Below are 26,645 nucleotides of genomic sequence, written 5' to 3' on the forward strand. Positions count from 1 at the left end.
TCGCCTCCCCGTCCTCTCCTGCCCTTACCACAGCCGGAGATCTGACCGCAGCGGCTCGCCTGTGGTTTTGTTTTTCAGAGCCGCGGCTACGTTAGCCATTTGGTACGACTGCATGAAATACAAATGAACTCACCTTGTACAGCACAGGCCTGTTTGCACTATTTGTCATGTAAAACCTCTGGTGCTAAGAAAGACTACAGACTTCTATGTGTTGGGAGAATCGGAACATTTAGCCGCAAGTACAGTGAAAAGGGAAATAAAAAGATGGAAAATTCATATTTTTATACTTCATGCAAACACATGCCATGTCCTCCTCGCTCTGAGATCTGCCTGCTGAATTCTTCACTATCCTAATAAATTCAATCCTGCTTTTTAATTTAAAGGTCAAACTGTACACGCAAGTTTGCAAGATTTTAGGTCTCAAAGGCCAGAAAAGTTCTCATTTAGAACTAACCAACAGAACAAACTCCGAACATAATCTTACTGGTTTGGAAAACCACTGAGGTTCAACATTTCTGACAACAGCATGTTAATAAACAGCCCTATGGGCACCCATCAAAATTTCATATTTTTAAGCTGTCTACTCATGCATAATATGAATATTTATTCATCCCTCTCTGGTTGTTTGCCAGAGATTTATTTTAAGCTCCCTGGTTCTGGCATAACAGCTATTCTCCTCCTCCTCTCCTCCTCCCCCCATTGCCTACGCGGTCGGCATCTCTCCCCAAGAGAGAGAAAAAATATTTAAAAAAAAGAAAAGAGAGAGAGAGAGCCTGCAATGTTAATGGAAGAACACAGAAAGGTTAGGAAAAATATCTTCTGACCTTCAGTTTTTTACTCAATGACATATGAGATAAAAAAGAATGTAAGCATACCTTAAAGTCAGAAGACTCATCAGCTGATAAATTTGTCTTTTTGTACATCACAAAGTTGAGTTAAAATAAGGTGTTCAGTCATATTTCCATCAAAAGTCTTCTGTGTTTTACTTAGGGCAGAGAGACTCAAGCATTTCAGTGTAAAATACAGTATCTTACACAGTTCATTTGGAGTTCAGAATAGTTTCTGCTCTTTTATACTTTTTATGGGATAGACTTTGAAATTGCATTTCTCAGTTTGCTGTTAATATCCACATCTTGGGCTTAAGAGTTTATTCTCTGCTTCATGCACATGTGTCACTCCCATTAATGCTAATCGAATCGAGTTAAAACTGAGCACTGAGGGAGAAAAAAGTACTTGCTAATCCTCTATAACCTTACCGCAAAGAAGCATGATTTGTAACCCAGGTGATCGCAAAAAGCAGGTACAATAGCTACTAACTATTATATTCTAAGTTAGTGGCTATCCCTAGGGTACTAATAATAAGAAAGAATAAGCTGTGAATTACAAAAGCATGACTCTTCAATAACAGAAATGAAATAAGGAAACAAAATGTGTTTTTGGTGACTGGCTTTTTTATGGGGGTGCACGCAGTCCCTGCACTGCGGAGGTGCTGCAGACCTGAACCCAGCGGCCTGCGCCCTGCGGCGCTCCGAAAAACACGGCGGCCTCCTTGTGCCCAACCAAGCGGTTGCAAGCCGGGACCGCCCCGCTCGCGGGCAGCTTCTGCCCTCCCCAAATCACAGAATCACAGAATCAGTAAGGTTGGAAGGAACCTCYGGAGAYCATCTAGTCCAACCTCCCTGCTCAGCAGGGTCACCTACAGCATGTTAGACAGGGTTGCACCCAGGCRGGCCTTGARKATCTCCAGAGAAGGAGACTCCACAACCTCTCTGGGCRACCCGGTCCAGTGCTCTGTCATAGAATCGAATCCCACCGCCCTCGCCAGGAGATGAGGGCAGCATGGGCTGAATTTACCATTTTCCCCTCCACCCACCTCCAGGGCAGGCAGCAGCTGATTGCCACCTTTAACGCTAGGCAAGGTGTTTCCTTACGCTCCTGTTTCACGAGCCTTGCTCTCACCCTTACTGCACATACTTGATACAAGCTGGGGAAAAAGCAACATAGCTGTAACAATATGATTGGTCTATTCTTATTGCCTTGAGGCACAGTCCTGCATATGCATATCCCAAATATTAAAATAAATTTTGCTCTGAGAAAAAACTRCTATTGAACCACTATCATCTGTATTTTATAAAAATAATAAGGCGCTCACCAGCCTTATCAGCAGCTGTTCGATTCTGGCATTACTTGCTGAGATGTGCTTTGACTATAAAACCCACAGATTTAAACTTCTATTGAAACATTTTAAAGTATTCCCTATATACCATAGAAATAATTGACAGGGAGAGCCTCTAACCAAATACTATCCATCAATGACAATATATGGGGGAATTAAAACTGACAGCATTAGAGCTTTGTGATTGATTTATTGCTTTGTAATCAATCTTTCCTGATTTGTTATCCAATATAGGTTTTTCCCCAAATAAGGAGGCGATGGAGAATGGTTGTAAGTGTAATAATCTATATACTCACTGACTATAATAATTCATCAGACAAAGGACTACTCATATGCAGGGCAAAAATTAATTTAAAGCATTTGTCAGTGTCACTCAGTGTGTTTAACAGATTATTACTTCAAATGTCTTTGTCAAACATGATAGCTTTTACTTTTGAAAAAAATGTTAACAGAGGAGTTCTGAATATACACAAATATGCCCTTGAAACTCCTGCAATGCAGAAACTCAACTCTGGATGAGAATTAACAAAATTAAATCAGATTTTGTGTATATTTTAGAAAAGTATGATATTGCATTGCAAAGGTGAAACTCTCGTACTGTTTTGTAACAAGATGAAGCATATTAAAGAGTTTAGTACGATTTTTAAAAGGATTATTGAAATTTAAGAATAACAAGGATAAATGAAATTGAATTATTTAAGATAAATATTTATAAAGGATACCAACTAATCTCAACATATTTCTCCACAGATAGACCATGGGTTTAAGCATGTCCTYCGCAGAACTGCAGTCTGAGTCCACCCATGGCTACTGCAGTGGCAAGCATTTCCCAAGCATTAGTATTGGCTACCGCTAGAAAGAAATTTGTCAGTGATATGGACCAGGGACTTGACTTGGTATTACAATTCCCATATTATATTCACTATAATTTTACTTCCATGTGAAAACACATGCATTAACTTGCTGCAGGCAGCATTACTTAGTGTGACCAGGAGCACAGCTGCGCAGGGAARCAAYTGGGCTGTCTGACCCTGTGCCTTGCATGACCACTTGGAAGAGGTGACGAGTGGTTGTAGGGGGTGATTCCACGCTGAGGGGGACAGAGGCRCCTATCTGCCGACCTGACCCCTCCTCTAGAGAAGTTTGCTGCCTGCTGGAGGCTAGGATATGAGATGTGTCTGAAAGGCTACCAAGGCTTGTCCGCTCATCAGACACTACCCTCTGTTGCTCTTTCATGTGGGTGCTAACAATACAGAGAACAAACTAGAGACAATCAAAGAAGACTTCAAGGCCTTGGGCATGGTGGTCAAGGGTCTGGGAACCCAGGTGGTCTTCTCATCGGTCCTGCTGATGAGGGGGAGGCCTGGGAAGAGGAGTAGGAAGATTTTCCAAATCAACAACTGGCTAYGCCGCTGGTGTTGGCAACAAGGTTTTGGATTCTATGACYRTGGAACATGGYTTGAAGATCAACAWCTGGTGGSGAGASATGRGATTCACCTCACCAAGYGGGGCACATTTGCCTTTGCAAACAGGTTGGCCAGCCTAGTAAAGAGGGCTTTAAACTAGGTAGGAGGGGGGAGGGGGAGTGTCATACATACAGGGTAGACACTAAAACACAAGTTGGGTTGGGGGGCCTCCAACGGGTGCATGCTGCTGGGGATGTGCATTTGGGACACGGCTATGGGGGGACCCCCGTACACCCTTCCTGGGAAACCTGCAGGCATGACCACCTCTTTGAAATGCCTGTACACCAATGCACGCAGCATGGGGACCAAACAGGAGGAGCTGGAGATCTGTGTGCGATCGCAGGGCCATGATCTCATTGCAGTCATGGAGACATGGTGGGATAGCTCACATGACTGGAATGCTGTCATGGATGGCTACGTGCTTTTTAGGAGAGACAGGCCAGGAAGGCGAGGTGGTGGAGYYRCTCTTTRTGTGAGAGAGCAACTGGAATGCACTGAGCTCTGCCTAGGCGGGGAGGAGGAGGAGGCAGTTGAGAGCTTATGGGTAAAGATCAAAGGTCAGGCTAGCATGGGAGACACTGTTGTGCGTGTCTACTACAGGCCACCTGACCAGGAAGAGAAAGTCGATAAGGCATTTTATAGACAGCTGGAAGTAGCCTCAAGATCACAGGCCCTGGTTCTCATGGGGGACTTCAACCACCCYGACATCTGCTGGAAGGACTGCACAGCAAGGCACAAGCAGTCCAGGAGGCTCCTGCACTGATGATAACTTCCTGTCACAAATGGCGGAGGAGCCTACGTGGAAGGGTGTCCTGCTGGATCTTGTCCTTACCAACAGAGAGGGACTGGTTAGAGATGTGAAGGTTGGGGACAGCCTTGGCTGCAGTGACCATGAGATGGTGGAGTTCAGGACCTTGCAGGAAAGAAGTAAGGCAACAAGCAGGATTGCAACCCTGGACTTCAGGAGAGTGGACTTTGGGCTCTYCAGAGACCTAATTGGTAGAGTCTCATGGGTTAAGGYCCTAGAAGGAAGGGGGTCCAGGAGAGCTGGCTAGTATTCAAGTATCACTTCCTCCAAGCTCAAGAGYRGTGCATCCCTCTGAGTAAGAAGTGCAGCAAAAGGGGCAGGAGACCTGCATGGGTGAGCAAGGAGCTCTTGGCCAAATTCAGGCAGAAGAAGAAAATACACAGAATGTGGAAGAGGGGACAGGCTACTTGGGAGAATTATAGGAATGCAGTCAGAGTATGTAGAGATGTGACGAGGAAGGCTAAGGCCCAGCTGGAATTGAGTCTGGCAAGGGATGTCAAGGACAATARGAWGGGMTTCTTCAGATACATCAGCAGCAAGAGGAGGACTAGGGAAAATGTGGGCCCCTGCATGGGGYGGGGGCCCTGGCGACAASGGATACAGAGAAGGCAGAATTACTGAATGCCTTCTTTGCTTCAGTCTTCACTGCTAAGGGCAGCCCCCAGGAATCCTGTAGCCTGGACACAAGGGAGAAAGTCTGGAGAAGGGAAGACTTCCCTTTGGTTGGTTGAGGAGGATAGGATTAGAGACCTTCTGGGCAGGCTAGACATCCACAAATCCATGGGCCCAGATGGGATGCACCCATGGGTACTGACGGAGCTGGCGGATGTTGTTGCCAGGCCACTCTCCATCATCTTTGAAAGGTCCTGGAGAACTGGAGAGGTGCCTGAGGGCTGAAGAAAGCCAGTGTCACTCCAGTCTTCAAGAAGGGCAASAAGGAGGACCCAGGCAACTATAGGCTGGTCAGCCTCACCTCCACCCCTGGAAAGGTGATGGAACAGCTCATTCTGGATGTCATCTCCAGATATATGGAGGAAAAGAAGGTGATCGGGAGTAGCCAGCATGGATTTACCAAGGGGAAATCCTGCTTAACCAATCTGAGAGCCTTCTATGATGGACTGACTGGCTGGGTGGATGAGGGGAGAGCAGTGGACATTGTGTACCTTGACTTCAGCAAGGCCTTTGACACTGTCTCCCATAACATCCTCCTACATAAGCTCAGGAAGCATGGGTTAGATGAGTGGACAGTGAGGTGGATTGAGAAGTGGYGGAAAGGCAGAGCTCAGAGGGTCATCATCAGTGGTGTGGAGTCCAGTTGGAGGCCTGTGGCTAGTGGCATCCCCCAGGGCTCAGTACCGGGTCCCATCCTGTTCAACTGCTTCATCRACAACCTGGATGAGGGGGCAGAGTGCCTCCTCAGCAAGTTTGCTGATGATACCAAGCTGGCAGGAGTGGCTGACACACCAGAGGGCTGTGCTGCCATCCAGAGACCTGGACAGGCTGGAGAGTTGGGCGGAGAGGAACCTCCTGAGGTTCCACAAGGGCAAGTGCAGAGTCCTGCACCTAGGGAAGAATAACTCCATGCACCAGTACAAGGTGGGGGCTGACCTGCTGGAGAGCAGCTCTGCAGAGAAGGACCTAGAAGTGCTGGTGGATGACAAACTGACCATGAGCCAGCAATGTGCCCTTGTGGCCAAGAAAGCCAATGGTCTCCTGGGGTGCATTGGGAAGAGTGTTGCCAGMAGGTCGAGGGAGGTGATCCTGCCCCTCTCCTCAGCCCTGCTGAGGCCTCATCTCGAGTACTGTGTCCAGTTTTGGGCTCCCCAGTCCAAGAGAGACATGGAGCTACTGCAGAGAGTGCAGGACAGGGCTACAAAGATGATCAGAGGGCTGGAGCATCTGCCCTACGAGGAACGGCTGCGAGAGCTGGGCTTCTTCAGCCTGGGGAAGAGAAGACTGAGGGGGGATCTTATCAATGTGTATAAGTATGTGAAGGGAGAGTGTCAAGCGGATGGGACAAACTCTTTTCAGTTGTCCCGTGTGACAGGACAAGAGGCAATGGGCAGAAATTGAAGCACAGGAAGTTCTGCCTGAAWGTGAGGGGGAATTTCTGTCCTGCGAGAGTGACGGAGCACTGGCACAGGTTGCCCAGAAAGGTTGTGGAGTCTCCTTCTCTGGAGATACTCAAGGCCTGCCTGGGTGCAACCCTGTCTAACATGCTCTGGGTGACCCTGCTGAGCAGGAGGGTTGGACTAGATGATCTCCAGAGGTTCCTTCCAACCTTACTGATTCTGTGATTCTATGATGTTATCTTTAACTCATAAAGCTCAGCAAATTCATGATATACCAGAGAGACTGACTGCAAAAGACACTTGAATTCCCATGGGGCTCAGTCGCATCAGGATCAAAGGAAAAAGCAGTGGCACGTGTGTGGCTTCTGCTGACTCACTTAGAAATTAAGATGGAGTATCAGTCACATGTAATAAAAATTGTAATTACCTTTCACAAGCAAACTGCCAGTGCTGCTGGCTGTCCCAAAGTGGTTTGTTGCTATACAGGTGTAACTTCCAGCGTCTGATTTAGTCACATTGACAATTCGGAGGCTTCCATCATCCARCACAGTGATCCTAGGAAGACAGTCAGGCACAGAAGTTATATATTTTTTAAGTTACCATAAAATTCTTTTGAGTCTGCATTAATTATTTACAGTTTGAACAAGAGACAGTCCGTTGCTAGTTAAGAGGAAGTTTAGCTGACAGAAATCTCTTTGGACGTAATTCATAAATAGCGAATGCATCATTTACATGAGTTGTCTGTGTCTTTACTTGAGGGCAACTTTAATTTACACGCTAGCAGCTTGTGYAGGTTTTATGTGAATCTGTACTTTGCTATTCAGAGCTCACCATGACAACCCTTGCAACACGGGGCACACAGGCTATGTCTAAAAATCTAGATACTYGCTGCTTAACAATGTAGAAGCTGCTGCGGAGCAGGTGCAATGAAGCAGGTGTTTCGCCGCTGCTTTTTTCAAGACGGCTGATTGCTTCTCAGCAAGGGCACCACAGTGCCAAGCTCTCCCTCCTTGCTCTGCACCTCTCCGCGTGCAGTGTAACTCACCCCAGGGCACTTATCYGCAACTGCCCTTGCAAGTTAAAGAAACCCGATGGCATTTCCGTGCCCTCGGCACGYTCCCCGGCAGGGAGAACTGCGATCCGCAGCGTCCCGCCTCCGCAGGGCAGAGGGAGGCAGGGGAGGACTCCACATTAGCCCCTTCTCTCGYGCCCCTTACTTTAGCATTGCATAAGGCCTGTATTTAAGGGTTTCTTGGTCCTCAGAGTTACCTTTGTCTTCTACTGCATTTTCTTTCTCTCTGCTCTACGTGAAGGAAAACTAGAAGTTCTGATCTCGGTGAGTAAAACCCTTCAATTGTAGGCCAAGTATTTGACTAGAAGCACCAAAATGCGAGTTCCTTGCACTGGAGGAGAGAAAGGATTGGGTACACTCATTACCCAGTTTATGTCTGATTCAGAAYAACATATGGCGTGACAGCTCTGCTGGATCCAATGTCTCCTCAGATGCCAAGCAGCTACTGTCACTTCGCATTTGTATAACTTGTTCACATTCTCATCAAATGATTTGCTTTGTGGAAGTTTGCAATCTTCTCTTCTTTGCAAGTCCTCCCACACTCCTCACTGTCCGTTTGGCGCAGGTAACCCCCCTGCAATKTACTACAGAGACACAGTGCTGAGAGCCATGAGCGACAACTAGTTTCTTTGGGTATCATGATTCCCCCAAGACAGAGCAAAAGCCACGTCTGAGGCTCCCTGGGAGTTTCGCTCTCCTGGAGCCCTCCAAGGAGGTCACCTGGCACGTGGCAGGGATTCAGTGCAGGAGGATCCTGCCCTGTCCATGTGCAYCGCCTCTGGCCTTGTTCAAACGCAGCCATATTTTCCTGGTGTTCTGTTGCAAATATTGTCCCACACCAAGTCCTTCTTTTACATTACTTTGTCATGGATAAAAATGACCGCAACAGAAACAASAGGATTTTGTTCCATGTGAACAAAACATTTTGTTTAAATTATTTTCTTCTCTTACCTCTATTTTTTGGCAAGAAAAATTGTGATAATTTTTTGGGGGACTGAAGGGATTCTTTTCCCTTCCCCCTGACATTTTTGGTTCAGTGCAAAAGTAATTATTTGCAGAGCTGCTCACAACTGGGTACTATACTCTGGAAAGAAGGCAGAAGATAKGTAGGAGCAAAAAAGAGCTTGAGTCGCAGCAAAAATTTTAGTTATTATTCATTGCAATACCTCATATATTCTCAAGGAAATCCCAGAATCACAAGCGGCACCCAGTCAACATGGTCATTACAGCTGGTTATTACACTGTTAAACAACCATGATTTTAAGTTTGCAAAATATTATCTTTCCAGTAGCTTTTTGTGAACAGAGAGGTGTTCTGCAGCTAATACCAAACCAGCTGAATCCTACCTCTTCTCTAATAACCTGTTAGAAGAMAATTCCCATAAGCAGTGTAAGAAACAGCTACAAGGGGCACTGGACACAGTGTTGACTAACTACTGCCATACACACGGGCCTTGCTCCGCTTTCCTGGCATAGTCCAAACGCACCTAAGCGCTGATGGATGGGGCGGCTTTTGAGAGCCAGCTCATTGCAGCGCTCCCCAGCTCGGCCCTGCAGGAAGAGACACACTTGGTGACTACCATGCCACACCGGTGACAACCAGAGAGGAGGAATTAGCCAAGGTCCAGCAGCATTTATGGGCTATGCCTGTACCACAGCAAATGTACCGAAGAGGGTGAAAACAGGAAATGCTGTTCTCTCTGTTCTCACGGATTTCTTACCGTTGAGATCAAYGAAGTGGCTACTAACATGCGAAGATACCAAAGAAAGACTTCCACCACACCAAGTCCGGTAAAAGCAAACTTGCACCATGCCAGTGACAGTCAGTTCGGGTACCACCCCACAGCTCCTGCACAGCTTCCATTKCTCCCTCTCACTGAAATAATTTCAGATTTGACCTTTTAATGGCAACATAAGCACAGGACTAAGAGATCTCCGAGTTTGCTCCCTCTTGTTGAATGCAACCACAACATACAATCCCCATCAGGTTGTCTACTGAGCTCTACTTTAAAACTTATTTTTAAATGTTCCTGGGGTTGTTCCAGAACCTCTYTAATCCTGTTCTTTGCAGTCTTCTAACYTTCAACCAGAAAGAAACATCCCCCTCTAGACCTTGTTTTGCTCACCAACTATCTCTTGCTCCCTTAGTCTATCCTTATATAGTAGCTTCTCAGTTTCCTTGTCCATCCTTTAGCCTTGTGTGCATCTCTGCTGCTTTAATTTCCTTTTCCTTCAACACGGACAGCAGTGAGCGAATAGGATAGTAGATGAGGTATCAATGGTGCTTTGTAACATGGCATTAAAACTTCCTTTTCTGTCCTGTCTGCTCTCATCACACTAGTAGCTTTTAACCACTCTATGTCAAGGTATTGTGTAATCAGCTATCTTTGAAGTCACCCCAAAATATTCTATAGAAACTCCAGCCYAGCATCATCTCTTTTAGCAGAGCATTTGGTTGTCTGCTTAGTATCCTGTCTTGTAGCACAATCTGCTGTCTGCCCTTCAGCTAATTTCAGACCTGCATTGAAAATCTTGTATTAATTCCTGCCTTCTCCTGCTCAATTATATCCAATTTGACTCATTTGAAAGAAAATGAAGAAGTCTTCCTGCATTCTTAACACCAATCAAGCTCTGTGCAAGTTGATTGAGTAATCAGGATGAAAGAAATTTAGCAAAAAATACTTGCATGCAAGTTACAGCATAGGCTGATGCTACTCTAAGAAATGACAAAGAGTTTGAGTCTCTTTCCAGTGACAGCACCATGCGAGGAGAAGGAAGATGGTCCAAGATGCTCTGACAGGAGCCATCACATCTCCCCTCTGGCTAGCCTTTCCCTGATCTGTAGCGATGCAATGACAGGCAGGCCGGCAAGGACAGAACAGGGACAGAGGTCATATTTCACACGTCAGTAGTAGCGGTATTAATAGAAGTTTCGCAACTGGCTTATAGGTCTCCAAATTGTTGCAGTCAGTAACATTCACTATTGTAATTTATTTTTTGCAGAAGTCCAGCGCCATGTATTTGCTTCTGTAGCAGTTGCTCCAGCTCAATAATTGGAAGAGAGCAGTACGTTGCTACTTGTCTCTTGGTTTCACCACTGTGCTGGCACAAATCTATGTCTGTATTACATTAAATAGATACTGGTAAACAGGACTTGCCCTACTGGCCTCTCATGCGCAGAAGCCTGGACAGTGGCAGCATCAGGAATTTCCAAGGATTCACTTATTGTTGTTATTAATTCCAGTTCTTTGGAAACAACAGCACCTTTCTGAAAGCTGAAGGTGCCCTTGGCACATTAAAATTCAAATCAATATAAACGACAGAAACAAGCTCAGCAATATGCTCCAGCTCAGGAAGGACCCCCAGCCCCAGCCCTACACTCAACGCCAGGCAGCGCACACACTCCTTGAGCATTTTGCCATCCCAAGAAGCCCAGGAAAAATGATGGCCTGATGAATTTATTTTTAGTTTAAGAAGTCTAAAGAAATGGACCAAGGAAAGCTTTTCTAAGATCACATTTTTCTTAAACAACAACAACCAAAAATAGCCTTATGTTTATTTTCTTATCGTTATTGTATCTACATAGAGAAATTCTCTMTATATATGTATATATATATAAATATATATGATCCTTGCTTATGTTTGGGAAAGGCATGACATTCAAAGATGAGTCTTTTGAAACTCTTTTACCTGTAATATAGAAGTGGTCCATATACCCAAGATAGACTTAGCCAGTGGACAAGCAACAGAGCCGTGTCAGAAGACCTTGATTCAATGTCTTATCTTCAACGTCACTGCCCTTCTGCTATCTTCAGGGAGCCATTTGTCTTCTTTTTACTATCTTTTTCTTAACTTTTAATATGGGAAAGACTATGATATCTATGGATTTAAAGTATTAAGTAAGTTCTACTGCATCTTAGTACAAAATAATCTTAATACAAAATAAATTTCAGTTCAGCTGAGATTTTATTTCTGTATGTTTCTATATGGTCGAAAATTATTTATTGCATGATCCTTCACATGGACGATGCGTTTTAATTATGTCTCTGATCAAACCATCTTTCATTTCAAATGTTAATGGCTTTTGTGTCTCTGTCTTTCCAGTGCTATTGGTTTCCTTCTAAGTCGACTTCATTTCCARTGTAGAACTAGCTTGTGGTAAATGTGGAATGGCTTGCTCCAGGGACATTCTTCGGATGAATTCAGTAAATCCACGATCCACTTTGGGCACATCTTATGGAGTTAGTGCTGTCTTTATTTTCTACCATTTCTAAACTGAAAGTTACGTGTGGCTGGCTTTAAAATTTGAGCACATTGGTATCTTTTACCTCTGATAACACACAGCAAAGAGTTCAAGAGGGATGTGCACAAAGGTCCCTCAACCCACTCCCTGGAACTTCTCCAAGAATCTTTCATTTTAAGCTAGCACCTAMGTAAGTAATTCTCTGCACATTCCTGTAAGAGACCAGCATTAAAATTGACAAATAATTGGGAAGTTAACTGAATTTTTTAAAATAAATCAGACCATTAAAATCCTACTCTGACTCATTGATTAGGAGCCTTATGGTTACGTGGCTCTTTCTGCTGAAGATGCTTTTCTACACCGAATGTTTTGTCCTTTAATTTGAATTCAATGTGCTAGAAGGTAATGAGTAATTATTTTAACACTTTGAAATTTGTTACAGTTAGTTGAGAAAGTAGGAATGACTTTCACTGATTTTGCTACTTCACAAATTTTCTTTGTAGACATATCTGCATTAAACAAGAGGAAAGGCTCATTTTAGCCCATTGAAGGATCTCAAACTGCTAATTGGGTTGAAAGCAAACATCCCTTGATCAACCACTTTAAGTAGTTCGGTTGAAAAAGTTCTTTAAAGATACGAAGTTCAAATTAAAAGAAACACTTTCTTCTTCTTTTGAAGTATATTCCCAAAATATTTTCTAATAAGATGCCTAGGAAGACATAAAAGTAAAACCACATTTCCCATAAATGTACGTATTGCTTGAGAATAACATGTCAGTTGTTGAATACACATCCCTTTAAACCACTAMAAGCTCAGAACAAGCTATTAACTTGATACTGGATATGCTGCATTCCCTGGCACCACTAATCACAACACTGATGAGAAGAACTAAAAATGCAATTCTGCTCCTGCACAGTCTAGTGCAACTGATGTGCTGGTAAGCTGGCATTTGGTTATTGCTAGTGTAACGGAATAATCAAAGAAAATAGAAGTACCAATCTGGAAAATAAAGATGATGTAAGATATTTTAGCATCCTTATATAAAGAAAGGTCATCTGTTTTAAAAATACATTTGTAAGAAAGAAATTTGTAAGAAAGAATTGGTTGGTTTTGGTTGTCAGTGGCAGACTTCATATCCACAGAGAGTAGAAACATATCTGAAATTAGCAGATAAAAGGATTGCTTGTTTCTTAAAAGAAAGCTTTGGGTTCTACCCAAGTAAGAGCTAACCTTGTCATTTTTTGATCAAAAATCTTCTGGGGACAAAGGACCTTTAAAAATGCTGAAAACATTCCTCCCTAGCCTTCCCTGGCCACTTTTTGCTGCTGCAGCAGCACATGAAAAAAGTTGCAAGCTGAACACTTTATGCACTTCATGTTAGATACCCTAAAGAAGTCTTTTTCAAAATTGTTATGTACACAGTTTTCATGACAGCTTCTCGTTGGTGCTATATAACCAATGGTTGTGAGTGCCCTTTCCTGGCTTTGCAGGAACATGAGTCTCTTCAGGCATTTGTTTGGTTGGTTGGTGTGAATCTTGAAAAATACAGGATGGAGAAAGATGCACCAAGACATCTTTATGGAAGAAAAATACCTAAGTGCGTGTTACACTTGTATAGAGTGGCATTATCCAAAGACACTCAAGCTAGTTATAACAGGCCCATGCTGGTACCACGTTGAGCAGCAATATTAAGAAAAATATCACTGCTTAATCCTTTTGCTGTGATTTACTATCCCATACTTTTCATATCTTAATACCTGGCCCATTCGTAGGCTCCGTTGCTTCCAGCTCCGAATCAAGCTCGACACTTCCAATTCACATGGCTCACCGTAGCACTTCATATTGCTAAGTGGGCTTCCCGGGGGCAGAAAAATGTTTTCCAGTGAGTAACATATGTATGTAGAGATAGAATAAATCCCACTGAGATCAGTATGAGTTTTACTCTTGATGCAGTGCAAACAAGATCAAGCCATTATTTGGAACACACGTGGTAACTGAAAACTGCAAAACTCCCAGAGCACATCATAAACTTGAGTATCAGCCGTAACCTCCAGCACAGCTCCAAGGAAATCTGACCTTTGGGTATCCAACTGCACCACTTGTATCTACCCAAACACACTTATGATCTGTTGGTCAGTTTTGACCCCCCTACTTCAACAGAGTCTTTGCTTAGAAATCGAAGACTTACAACATTTACCGCAACACCCAGGTCCAAGAAGGTTGCTTCATTAAAACAAGAACTGCCAGGTCCAGGAACCAGCGTAACAGCACTACACAGCCAGAAACCGAGAAACTGCACCCGCGCCTTGCAGCCGGCAGGGAAAAGGGGAGCCTTTGTGCGTACGGGGAGCGTGCTCGTGCGCTAACCTTTTCATTTTAAATTATTTACAGACTCACAAAGCCCCCGTGACACCAGCAGAAGATCTGCACCAGACAAATGATATCGCAGCTATCCCTCAACACGTTGCTGTCAACGTGCCCTCTGCTCTTCTGTTCACCAGATGGAAACGTGGAACATGAATGGACTGCAGAGGCAGTGCATATGGCAGGCTAAGTGTGTGACATTTAACAGTTACCTTCCTTAGGGACATAGCACGCAGGCGGGCTGCAGAGCTATTGAATTGCCTATTAGAGCTGAATGCTTCTTTGGAGCAAAGTATTCATAATTATAAAGAGATTTTTTTCTTTCAAATGGTCTTATTAGTACGCTACAATGAAAGAAGGTATGTTGCTTCTTATTTGATAATTTTAGTATTTTAATTTATGAAATACAAGCACAACTCTACTTGCTTTCACTGTTGATTAAACATAAACATCAGAAATATTTCATGCTTAGCCAAGTGCATATTTTTAATTTTTGTTCCCCAGGAAACAATGCTTAGGATGTCTGATCYTTTTTCTATTACAGGGAGAAAAGATGTCTTAGAGTAAGCATTTAAATGAATGTCAGTTGGAAGAAACACACACTGAGTGCAATTTCAGATAAAACGATCATTGATCCCTTCATGTACAGCCTTTGTGGCAGTGGTTGACATGGCTATTGAAAAGAGACTGTGGTGCCAGAGTTCTGCTAGGAGATAATCTGTCTTCTGAGAGAAGATTTAGGTTAAATGTACCTGGGAAAAACGGGGTATTTCAGCCTACATGATGAACGGCCTATTGTCCATCCACGGGAGCCTCACACGGGCAGGGGGCTGGAAGCAGGGGGAGAAGGCAGAAGTGCCAGACAGACCAAGCGGATCAGGCTGAATTCTCAACAGCGTGTTTGCTCCCTCTTTACCCATAACTCACAGGCAGCAATAGCTAGAGCCATTTTCAGCCTAACAACAACTTTCCTCTGTGCCACAACTCTACTGCAAATTGAAACGTTTCTGGGCAATTGCATTATTTATCAAATTATTTTTATCTCATGTCTTTGTAGGAGTTTATTACCCTTTTAATAATGTTTCCCATGCAATGAGGCAGAGGCCGGGATTATTAAAATGATCTCATAAAAGCAGTATTGGCCATTAGGCCATTTCAGAAAATTTAGAAATACTCACAGGTCTGAACGCACAGCCCTGCTGAGAGCAGTTTCGCTGCTGACCGTTCCGTCCCCCGCGGCACCGGGGCACCGCTCTCGTGTGGCTGCTTGGCATTTCGGAGAGCGGGCTGCTTCGCAGCGTGCTCCACAGCTAAAGATTTCTGTGGCCCCGGCACGCTGCCTTCCCGTGCGACTGCCACCGCCGCGACGTTGGAACTCTCCGCCTCACAGGATCTCGTCCAGCGACGCACACCGTCTGCRGGAACTGCGCTGGAGCGTTTTCTGTTTCATCCCCAGTCTAAACTCCCAGCTGACCCAGTCGCACCGTGCAGGCCGGCTTCTATGGATATGTCCAAGACGTGCTAGGTTTGATTTAGACAACCAGCTACACCTGCAGCTGCTGCGGCACTTGCCTGTAACTGCTTGTCTTTTCACGGTTCACAGAAAAGCCTGAGCTAAATTAGAGCCTCAGTCAAAGTCCATTTAATTTAGGACACGTCTTTCTTTTGGTGAAAGCAGGCATTAGATAAGGCCTTACTTATCCATGACTATTGGCAGATCTCTCAACAGTAAACTCACTATAATTAATTTCCAGGTAAGAACTATATTTGCTCAAAATAAACTGAGGTAGAATTCTGTTCCCTTGGGTTCTATAGGGAATTTTCTGCAAGCTTTGCTGGAAAAGCATTTTTAATGGCATTACACAGCYGGAGTGTACAGGAGCCAAACTCCTGAGATCAACGTGGCCTGCCAGAGAAGATGAGGAGAGTACAAACTGCAATTCTTTCAGATTACTATAGAAATATAAATATTATTTGAGAGAGAAAAAGAGAACAAATTTTACTCAGATCAATATTTTTGAGAAAACAGTAGATGCCCCTTTTGCAAGCACAAGCAACGTAACTCCACCAAATTCAGTATCAGTTTATACCAGTCGAGAATCTGGCATCTGAAATTCTTCACCTAACTTTCCTTCTCAACCAACTGTTAATCTGCAACGAAGGAGCAGTCCAAATAAATAAGCTTCAGTCCAGCATATATTAACGTCTATAAACAAGGAAGTTGTGTTTTGCTGTCATCCTCTCTTTTGTCTGAAAATTTTTAAGACAAGTATGAAACATGCAACTTCATCCTGAAGGAATGGGGTGGCGGGAGGGAAAGAAGGGAGTATTTACAGCTATTAAAGATTTCATGTAAATTGTTTAAAGATGCCTAGAGTCATAATTCAAATATACAAATATCTCTAGGTTATCTAAGAAGAACAACTAATCTTTCTTAAGGGATGCTGATAACAGGGAGAAACAAATGGAAACCAAACACAAATGCTGCTAGGAACCCTGAAGGAAAAGAGAGGGCTGCACTGAATTTAAAGTATTAGAAAATCTTTTGTCATCTGTTTCCACTGATTTTTTATAACATAAAAAATTAAAATAAATACGGTAAGAAAGTCATGAAAATAAATATTTGAGGAAGCAGATTTGAGTAAAGCAAGAGAAAGCCCATTTTTATGGCTTTCATTCCTTAGACATGAAGTAATAATAATTTGATCTATATGGGAAGATTTTGTGAGCCTGGAAGGGTCGAATCATGCAAAGTGCCAATTTTCTATTGATTTCAGCGGGGAATGAAGACAACCCCCTCTGGGAAAGTGCCCCTCTGGCACAATTCTTCAACTCTGCACTCTGTTTTTACAGACTGATCTGGCAGCATGTCACAAGATATGAAAGTGCAATGGCACAGTGAAGGACAGGGCAGATCACGGCCCACTACACACCCCAGAATGGGGGTTTCTAGTGAATCTTGCATAGAAACCAGCAGGTGCTGTGAAGCCACTACTTCATTCAGTCCACCTAACGCTCGGTGGAATACTGGCTAGGCTCAGTCTTCCACGGCAGTGGCTCTATCCAGAGGCACAGAGGTTAAGCGGCTTCTCYGGCTTCTCAAGGAGGGGCAGTGGCAGTCCTTGCAATCAAATCTGGGACGGCAGCCTCCAGCCTCCCTCCCCAACAGTTCTGCACCCGAAGAGGAGAAGTCATCCTCCCCGATCCACAGCAAACGCTTTGGAGGTCTGAAGAACCTGAGCATTAAACAAACCTCCTCTGAAACTCGTAAGTATTATTTTCTTACGAGGAAAAATCCATACAAGCCCTCAGATTTTCTGTGAATTAGCTGCTGACACAAACCATTTTTGGAAGGATTTGCGAGATTAAAACAGAAGCAGTAAATGCGCTCTCAGCTTATTTGTTCCAGCTGATACCATCTGAATAGAAGCCCAAAGGCATAGTCTTTCAAAGATAAGACATCTTCTCCTCTGGTTTCAACAAAAAAATGCCTGAGGTACAAAGAGAAATTACCCGCTCCACTTGTAATGGACATTAACATAGATTTGAAAGATTCAAAGACAAATTTAAACCACTTAAAAATGATTAAATCATTATCAAAAATATCACTGAGTCTGGCAGAGCCTCCCAAAAAGTTCATTAGAAATCCTTTTTTCCCAGTAGACATATAATTATTTCCTTGGATTTTAAACTCATTACATGAGCTTCTTCAACTGTAGCCCTAGCTGCAAAACCATCATCTTCTTGTTTTTAATTATGAAAAGATCCAAGAGAAGAAATATTCGATAAGAATTTTTTTCTTCAAAATGCTATAGACTTACTAAAATCATTTTCTTTTTAAATTAGAGGACACGTATGAATCTGTACATGAATTTCAAACTATATCTAGGAGATTAATTACAGGCATTTATTTTGGAAAGCCTTGGCTATGGCATGCGCTCACAGTGCCAGAGAAAAGTGTGGTGCTGCTGGAGGCCRGCTTGCGCCCGGCTTTGACACAGTAGCACCGCAGGGAGGAACCCTGCCTTTCCTGGAGAAATAATTTGCAGCTGTACGTGCTGTACTCAGAGATGAATTTAATAATCATAAAGATGAAACACCTCAAGCAGGAGAAGCAGCAGCTGTTTAACAGCCCACAGCCAATGGCGGTGTTTCCCTTAAGGATGGGTGACCAYGAGATGCCTCTCATGGAGCTCCGGAGCTCTGACGCCTCTTACCTAGGTGTTGTCTGAACGCTTCGCTCTCTCTGCCCCCTCCCTGCAAGCAGGGCTCTACTTTGAAAAGAAGAAATTGTGACAAAGTGAAAAAGCCTACTGACATCTCTGTATTCCTTGGATTGAATCAACACCAGGAGTTTGGCCACCCCATGGCTGGGCTGCGTTAACAGGCTTGTATAAGTAGTAGTGGTGGTGGTGGTGGTAATAATGAAGACGGTGATGAAGAACGTGCCACGTGTATATCAATTCATACCACGATGATACCACGCTGGAGATAATATGTGGTGAAAATAGCAATAGATTGCTGATGTCACAGCAGACCCTGTCAAGGTATTTGCCATTTCTGCAACACCAGCTCGGATCTGGCACAGGTTGGAAGTAAATTCATTGACACTTGAAGTATGCTTGACARCTTCCTAATGAAAGACTTGAGCTCCTAGTCAAGTAGTATCCTAAGGGCAAGATCACTCCGTGCCCGATGCACCAGCATGGGCGAAAAAGTAGCAGAAGTCGTCTGCTTGCCGCACTGCTGGAGACACGCACCATGCAAAGGTCTGGGAGCCTTGGGGGCTGCTGCCCTGCCTCTGCGCTCACGGAGCAGGCAAGGTCGAGGGAGGAGAGACTTCAGTGCCCCCAGGAGAGTGCAAGTCMTCTGTCACATGGACCAACAAAACACTGAGTTGGCAGGATGGCGCTACACACAGAGTGACAGCATTTTCTTACATTTCCTGACGTGACCTTATTATTTACCAATGAAAGAGTAAATATATACTGCCTGAATATCCTTACAGGCATTTTTTTTTGATGATCAGGTCTCCTATATTAAGACAAGTTAATAGAGAAGCTATTGCTCCTAAAGCAATAGATCATTTGTTCGTATGTAATCTGTCATTGGTTAAAGGAAATCGTTTCCTAGCTGCATACCAGTAAAGGAGTGAACACCTTGCAAACTTTAAGGATCAGTCCAATTACTTTATATACACTAAATAAAATGGCACCAAATCTGGAATCTAGGTAATTTTCTAACCCTTCTCAGATAACATTTCAGTAGAAACATCTGCTCAAGAAAGAGGGAGAAGGCAGCGCAGCAATGAATTGGAATTGCCAGCTTACTACCAACACTGACAAAAGCTGAAACCACTAGAAAATCAGTGAACATCTAAAGTTCAGATGGACAGATGAACATCTAAGTCTTGTGGATATTCTATTTATAGCATTATGCATACAAAGATACATATAACAGCCATCTCAAACTACCAAAGCAACGAGCTTTACCATCATTGCCAGATATGTACAAAGAAAAGAACAGGTCTGCCTAACCACCCTGCTTAAAAGCATGGAAAAGGGACCCATTCCTAAAGAAACTATAGCAAAACTGGCTAGTTTTCACCCATGGACTTCAGATCACATGAATCACTATCTTTTAGTGTTAGCTCAAAGCTCCTGGCCAGCTTCACTCATCCCTGAGAAGCAGGCCAGTGCCAAAGCCAGGCAACTCGGCAGTCGGCTGCTGTGTCTCACTTCTGAGAGCCTGAAAGAGCAACGAGGAGCTGGGAGTCAGCTCCGACCACAAGCCAAACCTGGATCCTGCGAGGAAACCAGAGCTCCTTTAACACAGCTCCCCCAGCCTAGCACATCTGCTTCTCCAGGCCCTCTGACCATCGAATCAAGTGTTTGTTTCAGTTCTCTTTTGAAGAAAATTGGCTAAAATAAGTTGACATGCCAGTTATTTCAGATGCTACCACGAAGTAAAGCCATCTTACGCAACTGTCTTTGAAAACTAAGATGAATGCTGCATTGTCAATTCAAACCTCAAAAAGCTATTTGCAGGGTGTCATTTTTCATTTGGCCTAGGCAGGATGTAATGAAAAACCAGCAAGTTATTGATGATTTGGTTACCTGTCTGCCTTAAAGAAATTGGGCAGGTGTTTTACTTGAAAAAAAAGAAGAAAAATAAAGCAAAAAGTCAACAAAATTAATGCAAAACAATGATAGGAGGCATCCTCTGAGATTTTATTTTCTGCTGAAATGTCACTGAACTGCATGTCCAAAAGCACAGGCTGACAATTCACCTCTCAAGTAATCAGTATAAAAATATTATCGTGGTTTGCACATTGGCACCAGACTGGAAAAGATGTGCTGTCTGTCCCACTGCCATTTTCTTTCTGGCTGTTTAAAGCAATTAACTACTAATTAGGAAGTCTGAGGCAATAAATAAAAAAGTTGGAATCTATACAACTTTTTAAATTCAAGCCACACTGAAAGGATAAAAGAAAAGCTATTTGCTTTTCTTTTCTCATCTGATTTCACCGTTTTTCCCTCTCAAAATGGCATAATACCAAAGTGAATATTCTGTTAAAATTTCTGTTACAAAAGTAATTCCTAATCTGAGTGTATTGAAAGTTAGCAACCCTCAGCATTTCATCTTTCCAGGGGAGAGAAGCTTTTTGAACCACTTACAAGTGCAGGAGGCAGAAAATAATTTAGGTGAGATCTTTCTGGGTTTCCTTTACCACCAAATCACTTCAGCTCTTGCAGAGATCAGGGAACTGAGCTAAGTAGGCACATATTTAAAAATTTGGAATAAATTGTCAATGCTTTTATGACTTAGGTACCTCACTCGTGTCAACTGCAGAACTAGGTCTTGCTTGCACAACTGAAAATACTCAAGTTGCTCAGAGAATTCAACCCTACAAACGCAGRAATGCAAGCAGAAGAAGAAAAATTTGGCAGGATTTCAGCTAACTACTTTCTTCTGGGGAGCAATGACTGCCGGCTTGGGGCTTACCTTTTACATGATGCCTGCTTTATTGGAAAGGGAACATGCAGGCTGGGATTTTCAGAGTAGGAGAGGGACCAATTACAGAATTTTGTCAGAAAATATATGAGCAACCACCTTGCCTCCCTCGACTGTGCTAGCCAGGCGCTACTGCGGCTTGTATCACCGGACCCGCCGCGTCTCTGAGCCCTGGGGCTGCTCAGCGGGGAGCAGCGAGCGTGCGGGGATGCGCGGGAGGGACACACGGTGCTCTGCGGCGGCGGTCGCCCCGCGCGAACACGGCCGAAGGCACAGACCTGAACGACACACAGAAACGCCTCCGGCAACCCGCAGCGGCGGGACCATCCCCGTCCTCTGCTTTTGTCCTTCCCGGCCTCACACATTTGCATCTTATTTCCATTAGTTCCTTGGGCATCAGGCCAGAGACTTTTAAAATCGAACCTTCCTTTCCAGACTGTTAATGACTTTAAGATATGGAGGAGAGTAATAAGGAAATGCCTGTAAAAATCTGTGCCTAAATTACTTAAATCCTGAAGCATTTAAGCCTCTTTTGAAAATGGATCTCAAGCACTTTCTGGAAGTGCTGTCCCGCCTCCCAGACATTATTTGACAAGGTCCAAGTTTGCTGGGCACCCTYCGTAATCCCAGATGCTGCCCAGAGTAAATGTCATTACATGCTGCWTTTCTGCACTTTTATTGGTTTTCCGTTAAACTCCCCCTCCTGCTCTGAACAGCGTGGCTCCGTGTGTGCATTAGTGTGCTTATATATCAGGAATCTTGTCAAGACTACACCATAATGGGACCAACTGGGAAAATTTCCGTGAAGACAGTGAGCATGCCTGGAGCATCTAGGTCAGATCCTGCTCAAACAAAGTGCACTATGAGGGTCCCTTTATATAGGAACTTGGTTAATTAAGATAACAGATGTTGCTATTATACAAGTCCTAGGAACTGGCTGTTTAATTGGACACTTTCATATTCTTTGCTACCAGCACAGAACATCATTTGTTTTTTTATGATTTTTTCCCTTACAATTAAACTGAATAAACAATGCATGTGCTGTATATTCACAGAAAAGAAACAGCTCTAATGATGTAAGGGCTTAACATGAACAAGCATGAGAGAACAATAATTTGGTTTTTGGCTTAAAAACACAATTATTTTTCTCTTCTGGACTGAATACGTATTTGGTAGTAGGTAAATGTGACATCCAAGAGCTTTAGGAGAACATTAGGAACTACAAACATACTTTAAATATATGTGTATATACTTTAAATGTTCATTGTTTCACGGGACGACGCATTCGATTTTGACACGCGCAAGTTCTTACCGAGTATACTAGGTAAGTGACAACGCGACCCACAGCCATCGGCCACTGGGCGACTGGATGGGAAAGCGATGAACACCTGAATCTGAACGCAAGAACTACTCATACGAGGTCCTATCACTTTCTCCTTGAATTTCCAAGTTCTCARCTAAACATGTCAGCAGGATTCTGCGACAGTAATGATATAGCAAACCACAAGGCCAGCAGAAATATAGTATTTCCCGAAATGAAAGCCATCCTGCATTTCCTGCACATCGCTGGCACTTCTTCGTGTGGGGAACCCAGCAAGAGTGAGCGCAGGGGAAGCACGAAGAAGATGTACCAAGAGCCCAAACACAGCATCTCCCTACCCTCGGCCCGAACCGCACAACGGACGGGTTCACCCTCCAACAGCCTCGGACACAGTCGCAGCGACGGATAAGGCCTTTCTGGGGCCAGCTCCTGCCAGAAGGGGAAGGGACAGTGCTTGCCTCTTACAGCCTGAGAGCTATAGTGCATTGTTCTCTGAGAAATACCTAAATGCAATTATTATCAAAGCACAAGCATGTCAGTTAAAACAATTTCTTCAAGTCCAAGGCAAGCATCCATAGTGGCAAAACCAGAAAGACTCGCAAGGAAGTTCACGCAGACCCTGCAGGGCTGGCCGGCGCCTGACAAGCCTCCCGCGCCGCTCCAGCAAAGCTCCTCCGCACCCGCCGCAGGACCCATCTCTTGACCAGTTCAATTAGGAATTTTCTTAAGACATTACAACAAAATTGCCTCTGGTGGTGTGTTACTAACAGACAGTTCAGTCTCTACAACAGAGTGACAAATGCCCCAGTCTGTCAATGCAGATTAYGGTATCAGTCTGAGCTCTAACCCTACCCAAAGCACTCCTCTGGCTGACCTTGCATGGCGATACCTACACAGCTCTTGGGCTGCAAGGTCGTTATTTATGGGACTATGGAAAAATCATATGAAAATTAAGGGTAATATAATTATTTTAAAATTAAGGGTGATTTAAGTATTTTAAATTATTTTTAAAATGTTTCCTGATATACAGGTCAAAGAAAATGAAGAGTTCAATTACAGGATATTCCTCTCACGGCTTAGCGTGCGGGAGCAGCTGTGCGAGAACGCTATTTTAATTTCAGCCAGCAGCGCTCTGTGTAGCTCTAGGTTTATTCTCTAATCATGCACAGCCTGATTCTGTCTCCTGGACCCATAAATCAGAATGAACTAGTCAGCGACTAGAGTGACTTCTGATTTTCACAAGTGTGAGGATGAACCGCTTGCACTTACAACCGAGTACAATTCTCTGCAGGAGCCACGCTGTAATTATGAAGAAATCAAAAGCTTCCTATAATAAGATCACCTGAAAATAAAGGCTTTAAAACCCTAGGTTTAGTAACAAATTTATATAACTTTGTAGCTTTAGATATAATTGAATTATTATGAGAGGATTAAGAAAATCCTGCAGGAACAATCTGCTGCTGTGACTTCCCTCCCACCCCTGCTGATGAGTAGTATATACAATTTAATGCTAGGAAATAATTATCACAAATGGGAAATACAGTGGAACCTAAGATGCTTTATCTGCAGCTTGCGTTAGCAGTTCAGGAGTTGAAAGGAAAGGATCTCCATTAAGGAAACGACTTGCTTTCATTCACACCAGTATTACACAGGGGTCACTGCTTAAGGGAGTTTTTCCAGAATTATGGGCAACTATGTATTTCTGGTTTATACTGGTAAAATTCAGGTAAAATGACCCTCTACCCTACATTGTGCAAGTCGCCTGTGATGCAGCACAGATCCTGCGCTGGTTTCTGAGAGCGCCTTGGAGCAAAGTGCAGGCCAGGCTGAGCCACCTCCGCCTGCGCGTGGCGGAGTGGCAGCTGCAGGAGACAGGGAGCCGCTGTGTTTTTCTTCTAAAACTCACTTGGAATTGACTATGATATTCCATAAAATCACGGGGCTGAAGGCATAGGAAGATAATAAGATCAGAATGCCACTGATATTTAAATAAAGAAAACAGGCTGTGGTTCCTCCGGTGCACGCATCGCTCAGGCTGGGAGGTTTGCACCGTTCGAAGGCTAGTGCTGGCAGCTGGGCAGAAACATTCTCTGGCTCAATCTCCTAGACGCAYGTCCAGCATCACTTCCAATTTACACTGACGTGGTAGCAACATGGATCAAAGAGAATCCACATAAAAGGATTCCAGTGCTCTAACACCCGTTCTCTTACTGCTGAGTCAGAAAAAAGAGATCAGAGGCCAAACATACTTGGAAATATGAATATAAAAGAACCAAATGATGAGTCAAAAACATTATGAAACCTCAAAAAAAAATCTTTCCTTCTGATGGAATGATCTGACACATCCTCAAAGACACAAYGTAGTTTTGCAATTCTTGCAGGACACCTCTACTTCGAGCTCTTGTTGGTTTCTGGAATGATGCCATGTTTAAACTGCAAAGGGCATCTTTTTGACCAACTGTTTCACTTGTGTGTGCAATACAAAAAAAGTTGATTTCAGACTTGTTATTTCAGACTGAGTGCCCACCCCAGGCTGGTGATGGCACTGTGAAGCCYGGACATTAGTTTAACACCAGTATCTGTGCGTGATGATTTTGCACAGGCCGAGGTTTGTTTCAGAAAATGACTCGCATCTGCAGAAAAGAATGAAGTAACAGGAAACTTAGAGGAACTAGCAGTTGTCCTTGCACATGCTGAGTCAGACCAACCTTCTTTACAGAAATTTTCGGTAAGTGGAGGGCAGTCTGAGCAGCTAAGCAGAAATGTGAATGAGCACACAACTCTCCCAAAACTTGGAGGCTTCTTGTCCAGCAGCTTGAGTCCTACCAGCTGCAGATCTCCACAACTAGCTCAAATTTCTGCTTTCATACACAGCAATGTATATTGAAAGGGTGAAACTACTGGTACTGAAGCAAGTGTGCAAGTGAATCCTAACATTATTTTTACAATATTTTCTCACGGTGTAGCCTGCACAGCTTTAAGGTGACCATCTTTGTCAGGTGTTCCTGCAGAAAAAGGTCTTCCTTGCACTCGTGCTCAGGTTTGCCACAGGGGAGGTGGCTTTTTGGTGCAGGCTCCTGCACAGGTGGTGTGGAAGATGGCAATCGCTGCACTATTAGCAGACTCACCTGCCGTTCCTCTGTCAACGGGCACGTCAGTCTGAGGACGCTGGTTTGTGCAGGCTCACAGTAATAAGAATGAAGAGCCTCCCTTAGCCTTTCTGCAGGGAAGTGTGAAGGGAACACCAGGGATAGATAATGAACTCTGTATCTTTACCCATATAGAAACAGTCTTATTTCCAGAGCAGAWTTTGCAATATATCTGTATCTTGGCTGTAACTGTACCTATATATGCTTTTACCTTCTGGAGCTGGGCTACTAACATTACTTTGACTCAGTCAGGCCTCCAAGGCAGGATTTCCATTATTATGGAGATGAACTGCTTTTAATGACTGCAGTAATATAATTGTACCCCAGGGCAGAATTCCTAATGACACAACTGTACAGTTCTCAGGCACCAGCAAGATACACCTAGAGGGCAGGTTAGTCATTAGGGGTGCAGTGCGCACCAGCTCAGCCTCCAGAGAAAAATATGAAACCCAAAGCAGTAAGTTATTTTTTCCACGACAGACTCTGCCTTCTGGGCAAACATCTAACAACACACTTAGCTTTGCCTCCTGGACAGTCGTAGCCTCCAGAGCAGGAATCCCAACAGCAAAATCTGAAGCATGTTATTTCTGTCTCCAGAAAGTAACCCCTAATATTACACTCAAGTCTGAAAAGCCCCAAGAGCCCTAAGAGCAAGACTCAAGTGATTGCCACCATATAAATCAAGGTAGATTCAGAATTCAAAGCAAGAACTGACGCATTAATGTTGCTTTTAAATCCACCTAGAATTGGAAGGACCATCTATACTGATTAACCTTCACATGCTCAAGTTCAGTTTGGAGAAGTATCCAGACATTCAGGTGCTTTTCTGAAACTCAAAGGAATCTTTCTCAGCTAAGCTGGAGACTTCACTGAGGTAGTTTCACCCACGCCTGTTGCAAAGTTCGGTTTTCTGCCCTAGATGAAAAGACCGTATCAACAGCTTTTTTTTTTTTTTTTTTT

At 43.8% G+C, this 26,645-nt stretch overlaps 1 protein-coding gene across 8 annotated transcripts in view; it reads right to left on the reverse strand.

Annotated features, from left to right (window-relative positions):
• The window catches only part of CNTN4 (contactin 4), a 368,687-nt gene that overhangs the window by 36,124 nt on the left and 305,918 nt on the right, over positions 1-26,645 (reverse strand). For all 8 annotated transcript variants that reach the window (XM_085300035.1, XM_085300034.1, XM_085300031.1 and 5 more), the window contains one exon: positions 6,950-7,077. In XM_085300035.1, the coding sequence (XP_085156161.1) occupies positions 6,950-7,077 (128 nt within the window). The remainder of the gene's footprint in view (positions 1-6,949; positions 7,078-26,645) is intronic.

Source organism: Rhea americana, unplaced genomic scaffold (assembly GCF_003343005.1).
Source record: "Rhea americana isolate MKP2758 unplaced genomic scaffold, rheAme1 scaffold_16, whole genome shotgun sequence".
In the NCBI taxonomy this organism is placed as follows: domain Eukaryota; kingdom Metazoa; phylum Chordata; class Aves; order Rheiformes; family Rheidae; genus Rhea; species Rhea americana.